Genomic DNA, 10235 nt, shown 5'->3' on the forward strand with positions numbered 1-10235 from the left:
TTAGGCTATATACATATATGTAACCACGTAATATTGTATGTACGCAGCTTGGATAGGACATACAAGTAACAAAACGCACCTAAAATGGGAGGACAAATATTTACGGTATGAGCAGTAAACTGACAGAAAAACACTGGTGGTACGAAGAGAGAACAGTAAAACACTGAAGGTACAAACAGTAAATGATCAGCAAAAACGTCAGATACTATATTGAACAGTAAATGAACAGCAAAAGCACTGACGGAAGATACTATAATGATGACTTTTTCTTAAAAAAAAGAAAGGAATTAAAAAAAAACAAAAGTAGCAACAACAAAAAAACCGCGGAGCTAAAACCGCGACACTTGAGCAGTTGAGCTCTCATCTCTTTCCCCACTTCGACGTTACTACTTTTCTCTCTGCCCCTTTGCACTTCCATCAATTTCCGGTGGGTGCCGGCTGGTGTTGGTGTGGTGCTCGCTCGCGAAAACAAAAGCACCATCTCGCCCCCACAGAACAAAATCCCCAACTCCACACTCCGATCCCCCGAAACCCTAGCTCCCAATCCCCGCGGTTCCTCCAGACCACCCGCCCTCGCTAAGATTCCCTCCGTCTCCGAAGATGCCTCCGCCCCGCGCGGCCTAGGGCTGCGCTCCGGTGTTGCGCGGCGCTGTGCCCATGGAGCCGCGCGTTGGCAACAAGTACCGCCTCGGGCGCAAGCTCGGGAGCGGCTCGTTCGGGGAGATATACCTCGGTTCGTGCCGCGGGCTCAGCATAAAGTTTGTGTTTTGATGCGAAAGCTCTCGCCTTTCCGGTGTGTTCTGATGGTCTGCTGGTTTGTTTGGGGGTGGACGGTGCAGGTACCAACGTGCAGACCAACGAGGAGGTAGCGATTAAGCTGGTGAGTTCACTCGATTATACGTTTGGATGTTCCCCTAGTTCGTTCTGTTCCTTTATCTATATTTATCAGTGAAGATACTGCCTTTAGTGTGCGTTTTCGATTTAGAGTAGTTAACTAGTGGATTGAATGTTATCTCAAGAAAAAACCTACTGAATTTAGTGGGGAATGTAAACTTGTTGTATTCTAATAGTAGGTTATCAATAGCAAAAGTTTATTTGTGGTCTTCGTAGTATGCTTTGCGAATTTATAGCTCTGAATCTAGCGCCGCCTAGCGCCTATAATTCACTTTTATAACATACTTGGAGTAGCAGTTTGTGACATTGTAAACTGAAGCAGTGCTAAAAAATTGTTTCGTACCTGAGTATGATATCAGTTTACTTGGAATCTTTTGAGTTAGATAGCTATGGCGAACTGAGCAGTAGCTCAGTTGGTTAGTGCCTCCGGTAGAGGGGACGACCACCCGGGCTCGAACCCGGGGTGTACCGGTTTGTGGGTACCTCCTTAAGAAATTGGTTTCAACGAGTTCCTAACCAGCCAGGGTTTGGTACTCCCCTACCTTAAATTTTTTTAAAAATGGATAGCTATGCAACCTCTCTCCCTCCTGTACTTTGTGAATTGTGATAATTATTTTAGTTCCTTAGAGTTAAACTTCATAGATGGATTTCGTGTGAATGAAGGTGCAGCTGAACCATCTACCTATGTTTCATTCTCATAAGCATGAATGCAGCATACTTTTTTAAAATCAGAAACAGCAAGGGGAGTCTCCTCCTGTGTAAAAATGATTTACGTGTTCGCTTCCATTCTGAATGTAACCCTGTTGATTATGGTGTACTTTTTAAAATGATTATTTATGTAGGAATAACTGTTGTTATGATGTCTCCCTCAGTCCATTTCTCGTGATTATCTCTTTAAACAACTGCAGGTTTTGTCCTGTGCTGACTGACAAGACCTTTCTCTTTGTGATTTGTCCAGGAAAGTGTGAAGACAAAACATCCTCAGTTATTGTATGAGTCAAAGCTGTATAGGATACTGCAGGGTGGAAGTAATACATGTTTCTTTCTAGTACGGTTGTCCTGCATTTAATGTATTTCTTTGTTGAGGTTATAACTTACATTCTGTTTGGTCTTGCAGCTGGAATTCCAAACGTCAAGTGGTTTGGTGTTGAGGGTGACTACAATGTTCTTGTTATGGACCTCTTGGGGCCAAGCCTTGAAGACCTTTTCAGCTTTTGCAACAGAAAACTGTCCCTGAAGACTGTTTTGATGCTTGCTGATCAGATGGTACGTGATACAATTAAGTGCAAGCATAACCTCCCATTATTGTACATTATATCCAATCTGGTTAAGTCTATGTCGGTGTTTTTAACTTCAATTTTTCTTAGATCAACCGAGTTGAATATGTTCATATAAAGTCCTTTTTGCACCGAGATATTAAGCCAGACAATTTTCTCATGGGCCTTGGAAAGAGAGCAAATCAGGTAACTGGGATTTCACTTTATGTAGGTGCAGTTTATGTTCGAGGGTGTTTCCCTTATATAGGTGTAGTTTCACGTTCTCTCTATTCTCATATAGGTATACATGATTGATTTTGGACTGGCAAAGAAATACATGGACACTTCAACACACCAGCACATTCCATACAGGTAATATGTCGTCATCCATCAATCTGTGACTGTGAGGGTGATATTTAACCTTTTCATTTTTTTTGGTTTGCATCATAATATTATATTTATACTGCCTGATGTTGCCTCACTGGGCACTGTAGCCATTTGTGTGTGTGTTTCATTTTTTTGTCAATAGATGGATAGATATGAATTAACAAGACTTAGTTTGGTATACTATATTGCCCTGCCTAAGAAGACGTATGACATTTGTCTATTGAAGTGCAGAGAGAACAAAAATTTGACTGGGACAGCACGATATGCGAGTGTAAACACCCATCTCGGAATTGGTAAGTCTACATTTCAAATTGAGTATTGGATCTTTTTTGTTTATTGTTCTCTTATGCCTGCATTCACAAAATAGCAAACTTTGATTTTATGCTTTTCCAATAGAACAAAGCAGGAGGGATGACTTGGAATCTCTTGGATATGTACTCATGTACTTCTTAAAAGGAAGGTTGGTCGTATGGGTGCTTCTTTTTGTGTTGTTTTTTTATTTCTGCCTCTTGTAGTATGTTGTGCCCTAGCATTTGCCCTTCTTGTGTCAGCCTTCCATGGCAGGGCCTAAAAGCTGGGACCAAGAAGCAGAAATATGAGAAAATTAGCGAAAGGAAGATTGCTACTTCAATTGAGGTGACTTTTCTTTGCCGAAAAATCAACCATGCTATTGACCAATTGGTGCTCATTATCATTTTTTCTTAATTGCAGGCTCTCTGTCGTGGATACCCCACTGAATTTGTATCCTACTTCCACTACTGTCGTTCGCTACGTTTTGAAGATGTGCCTGACTATCAGTACCTGAAGAGATTGTTCAGAGACCTTTTCATTCGAGAGGGTTGATTTTCTATTTATAAGTTGATATCTACTGTTTTCCAACGCATATATCAAAAAATGCTCTATTGGAGGCCTTCTAACAGGAAATTTCTTCTACATGTAGGATTTCAGTTTGATTATGTTTTCGACTGGACCATTCTTAAGTACCAGCAGTCACAGATGACCAGTGTTCAACCACGTGCTATAGTCAGTACAATTCATACTCTATGGTGCTCTCTTTCTGGACTTGTCTAGTTTTCTTCACCGGTGAATGTCTTATGTGCTCTATTGTTGTAGGCTGCAGCAGCAGGTCAAAGCTCTGGGATGGCTCCAATTGCAAATAATAATAGACTGTCAGGTGCGCCCATGTTGTGATTGATGTGACAAACTGACAATGGCTGCTTATTCTACCACTTGTATCATCAAGACATCAACAATTGCATGCATACTTATGATACAAAAGATACTCTTAGGATTGGATGTCAGATGCAAAATGAGCTGCAACACTAATTGGTGACTAAAAAATTATAACAAAACATAGTTAGATGTGTTGCAACCTTGGTAGCAAGCATGGTCTTTTCCTGGTTCTTGCATCTTAATTAGTACACCAACATTTGTTCTATATGGTAACTGCATAACGTACTTTTGCAAAAAAGAACTATTAAATCATGCATACATCTTGATGCAGTTGGATTTACAAAAACTTCTGTTGGGTAGTAATCACTGTTATGTATTTCTGAAATTTGTGATCTTTGACCATTTGGTGGTTTTGTCTGTCTAATTAGTGACTTGACTAGGTTCTCTTAGGTTGGCTAACTGTCTCCTGAATTGATTTAGCCACTGAAGAGAGAAGGAGAAGTGGGTGGTCAGATGATCCTTTACGACGTCAGGCTCCACCTGCGGGAATAAATGCAGGCAGCTTGTCAAAGCAGAAATCCCCAGTTAGACAAGAGCTGTCCACATCAAAAGATGCAGTGGTGAGTTCTTATTTTAGTTTTGTTGTTTAGCATTGCTAGTGTGGCAACTGCTTCTTTTGATGCATGAAGTTTTGCTATGTAATTTCTGACCCCTCAAATGACTCGTAGTTCCCCAGTTCGACTTTTTTGGGTCGGTCAAGCGGATCCTTGAGGCGTCCTGCTGTTTCTAGTAGCCGAGAACTGCAAACCAGTGAAGCTGAACCATCACGCAGTTGTACGCCAGATGCAAGCCCAGGGGCATTCCAAAGAAATGCTCCCGCAAGTAGGACCTCACAGATGCTTGATTCCTCGGACCCCAGACATTCATCGTCTGGCAGGCTCATGTCTAACACTAAGAACTACGAGTCCACTTTAAGGGGCATCAAAGGCCTAAATTTTGATGCCAATGATAGGATCCACTACTAGTACCTTCTGGATCCGTGGACATGCATGTATAATCTATGATCTCTTGAAGTCCAGATGGGGGAGCAAGGACGTACTTTCCGAGCTACTCTCCTATGCTGTGTTGGAGCAGTAAGGCCGCCTGCTGATCCAAAAGCACTGGAGGCTGGTTGGCAAAATTAAGGGTTTTCTGTGTTCTCGAGTAGCCATGACCTCAGAAAGGTGCCATGGCTATGTTTTAGGCTCTGTACAGGTTTCTGATTTGTTCTATTGTGCTTTGAGATTCTGCTTTAGTATTTTCCACGTTATATCACATTTCGACCAGTCAGCTGGGTCGTGCATTGTGTGCTCATTTCTGAATGCAATGTCTGTTTGTGAAAGCTTGGAAATTGTAAGTAACCTAAGGTGATTATTATTCAAATATTTGGGGGAGTCGTGTGCTTGTAGGTTTTGTGCTCTTTGTGTGTCTAATAAAACGTGGAGCAAAAGGATGCAATGCCTAGTGAAGGTGTTCACCTTGTTTCAATGAGCAAAAGATAAATGTATGGGCGTGTTTGGTTCGATGTCTAAAGCTGCTATGCCTAGCCTTAGTTTCGCAAATCGCAACTGTTGGTTGATTGCTACAAAAGGTGCCTTGTCACATTCTTTTAGCCATATGGCCCCACATGGTAGACACAATATGCAACCACACCTTGCTATACTACTTATGGCCACCATTTTCTTTAGCACTCTCTGACATGTCACATTTTGCCTCATTTGATTGTAGTGAAGCAACTGAATATTCCTACACTAATTGTGGGTATACAATCTTTCCAGAATGCTTACATATTTGCATCTCAGTGGCTTCAATTTGAAGTCATCATACCAAATCATGCACACCTGCAAAAAATTGTGAAATAATTTGTACACTGCGAGTAGTGAAGAAACTGTAATAAAGAGATGATTTGGTTTAAGGCTAACATAAGAGCTGCCCTATGATCGATCACTATAACAAACCATGGCATACGTTGTTATATATATAAACCTACTCCCGACAAGTTCTGTTAAGAACACGTCAAAAAAGAAATAAAAAGCCCTTGAAAAGCAAAAGAATTTAGCCTATATATGCACATTGAATCGCATGCAGCAGATACATTTGTTCATCACATCAACATCCACGGTGCATTTTATCCTTGGAAACCTCCTGCGCTAGCTAGAAACGTGGATTGCCAGGTCTGCATGCGCCGTGGCTGCCCACGCCGGCGAAGGAGTTGCTCCGCGTCACCGGCACGGACCGCGGCTGCCTGGGCCGGTAGCTCTTCCACGGCACCATCACCTCGCCGCCGCCGTCGTCGACGTCGTCCTCGTCGCCGCTCGGGACGCGGCACCTCTCCCCGAGGATGATCGTCTTCGTCCACAGCGTTCCATCCTCGGACGCCTCGCCGCCGCGTGACCCCGCGAAGACGTCGTCCCCCGCAGTGGCGGCCTCCCCTGATCCGCGCCGCATCGACCGTATCCTCCCTATCCGCTCCGCGAACCGGATGTGCTTCACCGACAGGCTCCGCCGCGGCGGGAGCGGGTCCGGCTGGAGGAACGCCGGCGCGATGGGCCCGTGCGTCCCGACGTCGATGACCGTGACAGGGCCACCGCCGCGCGCCTCAGCCGTCACCGCGTGCGGCTCGACGCCTCCGTTGGCCTTGGCCGTGTCGCTGGGCGTCGGGGACACCTTGGCCGGCGTGGCGCCGGCCGTGCCACCGCCGTTGCTATCCCTGGACCCGCAGGAACGTGAGCCGCGCCGGCGCGACGGTGAGAACTTGCGGGAGTGGATGGTGCAGAGCGCGAGGCAGACGGCGACGACGGCCGTGACCCACGCGGCGTGGAGGAGCGCGGGAGGGGAGGAGGCCATCGGCGTCCTGTGCGTCGAAGCGGAAGAAGGATGCGCTCTCGCCATGGAAGGTGGAAGGTGATCGATCAGGTGGTCTCTCTGCCTACCACTGCACTGTTAATTCTGCATGCATCTGACTGTAGGGGGTACGTGTCTGCAGTAGCTTCTCTCTTCAGGTGGTTTTGCTCTGCGTTGTTGGTGATCTGAGGAGAAGGGATCGAGTCGTAAGAGATCAATGCCCATGCATGGCTGAGACGACTGAGCGCAAGAGAGAGTCGTGCATGGAGTCATGTGGGGCGGTTGATCCGGGAAAGGTGGCGAGTGGTGGTGCATGGTAAAAACGGAAGCGACGAGCGGGAACTGAACTGAAGCCGCGCGCGCGCGTGGGGGCCGGGGGCAGTTGAAAAGTCAGTTCATGGTGTCCGAGCGCAGGGGACGTGCTTAATTTGCGTTCATGCGCCGACTGACTGATATAAAATCTCACCTATCTTGAATTTAACATCATATCCCACAATATCAGTGACTTAAGATGATCTCACGTATGATTGGTGATATGAGTAGCAAATTATGAAAGCCAAGCGAATTTAGTATTATATATTGAACCTCCCAGGTGCGCTAGCCCCACAGAAGGGAAGAGCCGAAGAGGCAATAGAGGTGGGGAAGCGATAAAGGTACAAATTGAATTTTATACATGCTAGCTTCGAGTAACTGACCTATCTTGCAAAATAATCCATAAAACCATAACTTTATAGAAGAAACTAGTAATACAGTAGAAGGGAAGAAGTTATGTAAAAGGATGGAAATTGACCACTCATGCTTCAATGGAATGAAATTGCTGGAGTGTTGAGTCAGCTAGGCTGAGAATTTTGTCAACCTCGCCTTCTCTTTTTGTGTTTCCTCCGCCTGGGCCTGTCATCCGTTCCCAGCTGCGGCGGGCGGGGGGAAACCCTCTTGTCAACCTGGTGACCGCCTCCAGGGTGGCGCACTTGGTGATCTTTGAGAAGCAGCCGGCGTGGCTTCACCATCGACAGAGTCCTTTCTATATGGTGTTTAGCACTCTCTGTCATCGTTAATTGGAACGCATGGAGCATGCTGAAAACCGCTTGCAGTTTGAACAAGAAACGAATTGAGAAATTAAATTGAAATAGTTTATATGTGATAAGTGATTAATAAGGTTGCCGATTTAATTTATCAAGTTTTGGATTGTTTGAGCTTGTTTGAACATTTTGATTATGGACTAACTGTAGTTGAAGTTGGAGAAATGTGTTTGTTTGTCTTATGGTGTGCAGTTGACTAATGTAACTTAGCGGTCGACGGCGAGTGATTGGAGCTAAGTGGGTGCTTGATGCCGAACGATCAAGGAGACTAGACAGAGTCAAGAGTGATCCTAGCTGTATACGTGGAGGTCAAGCAAAGCATGAAACAGAGGATGAAGACGATGTATTGACAAAGTCAAGCGAAAGAGATGCTGGTGTAAGTGATAAGGCGGCCTAAGGAATCGGGAGTGAGAGAGACTTGCCGACGATCAGAATCGTAAGGTGAAGTACACGTGTCTATATGATACCATTTTGGCATATACTTGCACTCGTATACGTGTACATATACATGAAAAAAGGAGAAAAGAAAAGAAAGAAAAAAAGGAAAAGATTAAAAAAAAAGAGAAGGATCCAACCAGCCCGGCAGCCTTCTTTCCTTTCCCGACCCGAGCCGGCCTGGGCTCCCCTCCTCCCTTCTCTCCTTCTTCTGCACCGAGCCAGCCCGGCCCCGCTCCCGACGCCTTATCCTCTCCACCAGCTGACCTAGGGTGCTCAGGGGAGCCCTATTTCTCTTCTCCGTCTCTTTGGGCCTCGCGCCTCGACCGCGCTCGCGCCCCCGCGCCTGAGCCGCCCGCTCCTCCCCTGCTCTCTCCTTCCCCTTCTCCATGCTCTCTGGGCCTCGCGTCTGAGCGCGAGCCTCGGCTGCGCTCGTGCCCCCGCACCCGATCCACGCCACCACTCATCCGCGTGCTCTTCTCCTCTCATCCTTATCTCTTCCCCTCCTTATCCCTTCATCCAACAAACTCGATTCGATTTCCCCGACTGAATGGGAACCCCGCCACCGCTATAAAGGCCGGGAAGGGGTGCCCCCGAGGGGGAGGACGAGGCTGGATCCGCGTGAGAGAAGAGAGAAAGAGAGAGAAGAGAGAGAAAGCTTCCACCCCTTGTTGTCGTCGCCGTCCTTTGCCTCGCTGAAGCAACATGGCCGCCACTCCTCTCGATGGTGGGTCTCTGCGATAGCCGTGCCTTCCGCCCGTGCCATGCAAAGCAGGTTGGTCGGCCGGGCCTCCCGCCAGTGCTGTACAAAGCAGGTTGGCTGGCCAACGTTCTCACGCCGCGTCCGTGCGCAGACATGTGATTGTCATCAGCTTTCGTGCTCATGCCAGGCCCGTAGGTTTTGGTCGGCGTGTGGTGTGTTTTTTTATTCAGTTGTTCTTCGTCTCTTTGATCCGGTCGGTGCCCTCGTGCCCGTGTCCGTGCAAGCTATGACGGTGGCCGGATGGCTCTTTGTGATGGTGGCCGGTTTGTTCTTTGTGCTAGTGGCCGGATGCTCTCTGTGGTGGTGATCTGGCTGGCCTCCGTGTCGTGGCCGTGATGGTGGAGGTGGGAAGGCGTTGTGCTCCGGCGACCATATGTTGTGATCAGCGATATGTATTTGATCTCTGTCCTCTGGCCTTGGTTGCCCTTTTGTCGTGGAGACATATTTGTGCCCGGCTTTTTTCTTCTCCTTTGTTTGATCTTTGGTCTTTTGTCGTCGGCTGGGAGTTGGTGCTGCTGTGTATGCCACCGGCTGGGGACCGAGCGTCGTCGTATTGGTGTTGGTCGCTGTTAGGACCATTCTGTGCTGATGGTTGTCGTTTAGCCTCCACTGTTGCTAGTAGATGCATATGGTGGCTTATGAGTTGATTCGGCTCGGGTGAATTGAGGATTGATCTCTCTATCCTCTGTTGTCGTTGTGATGAGTTCTGAATGTGGGCACTATCAGTTTGCCCCATTGATCAACCTAATGGGCGTTGCTCTCTTTGTTATCTGGGGTGATAGCTTTGTGTGGTGGTGCTGTTAGTTTTATTTCTATTATTAAGATGGGGCTGTGCATTGTGTTATTGCCCTTTCAGATTATATTGAGTCGAGGCCCGGCTGTTGAGGCTTGTTCTCGCTCGGCTAGTGCTATTCAGGGTCTGTGGTTGTTGGCCCTAGTGTGGGATGCTGGATTAATATTCCTGATATGTAGATATGTTGCCTGTCGTTACCAATCTAATAGAGAACTCTTGCGGTTCTGGTATTTCTGTGGCTTGATTTAACTTTACTGTTGGTCTTGCCCGACTGTAAGCATTCTTGCCTCTTTGTGGCCAATTGCCATCCTGTTATGACTTTTTGGCACATCATTATGTTGAATGGCCACGCTCTCTGGTACTTGTTTCAGTTAGAGATGAGCTATGTTAAGTGGTGTTGTTGCTGGTTGTACAGTGTTGTTGGCTATTCCTCTGATTAATGAGGTGGGCTAAAAATATAGCTTGCCCTCTGTTAGCAGTTGAGGCCGGTGATGACCATTTGGGCCTGTTGTTTGCCCTCTATTGTTATTTTGCCCTGTGTGGCTAATTTTGCCCCCCTACTGGCTGTCACT

General features: G+C 46.7%; 1 protein-coding gene across 1 annotated transcript; it reads left to right on the plus strand.

Annotated features, from left to right (window-relative positions):
* The first annotated feature begins 350 nt into the window (after window positions 1-350).
* LOC133914495 (uncharacterized) lies at window positions 351-5213 on the plus strand. Its single transcript, XM_062357599.1, has 14 exons — window positions 351-733; window positions 840-880; window positions 1853-1922; window positions 2012-2160; window positions 2262-2357; window positions 2452-2522; window positions 2769-2830; window positions 2934-2997; window positions 3089-3173; window positions 3249-3375; window positions 3478-3560; window positions 3651-3711; window positions 4191-4330; window positions 4439-5213. The coding sequence occupies exons 1-14, from the start codon at window positions 658-660 to the stop codon at window positions 4733-4735; spliced, it is 1422 nt and encodes a 473-aa protein (XP_062213583.1). The 5' UTR covers window positions 351-657; the 3' UTR covers window positions 4736-5213.
* Window positions 5214-10235: the final 5022 nt, after the last annotated feature.

The sequence above is a fragment of the Phragmites australis genome, chromosome 1, assembly GCF_958298935.1.
Source record: "Phragmites australis chromosome 1, lpPhrAust1.1, whole genome shotgun sequence".
In the NCBI taxonomy this organism is placed as follows: Eukaryota; Viridiplantae; Streptophyta; class Magnoliopsida; order Poales; family Poaceae; genus Phragmites; species Phragmites australis.

Coding starts and splice junctions, on each gene's coding strand:
- LOC133914495 (XM_062357599.1), top strand. CDS start 658: ATGGAGCCGCGCGTTGGCAACAAGTACCGCCTCGGGCGCAAGCTCGGG. Junction 734..839: donor GTTCGGGGAGATATACCTCG/GTTCGTGCCGCG, acceptor TGGACGGTGCAG/GTACCAACGTGCAGACCAAC. Junction 3,712..4,190: donor AAATAATAATAGACTGTCAG/GTGCGCCCATGT, acceptor GAATTGATTTAG/CCACTGAAGAGAGAAGGAGA.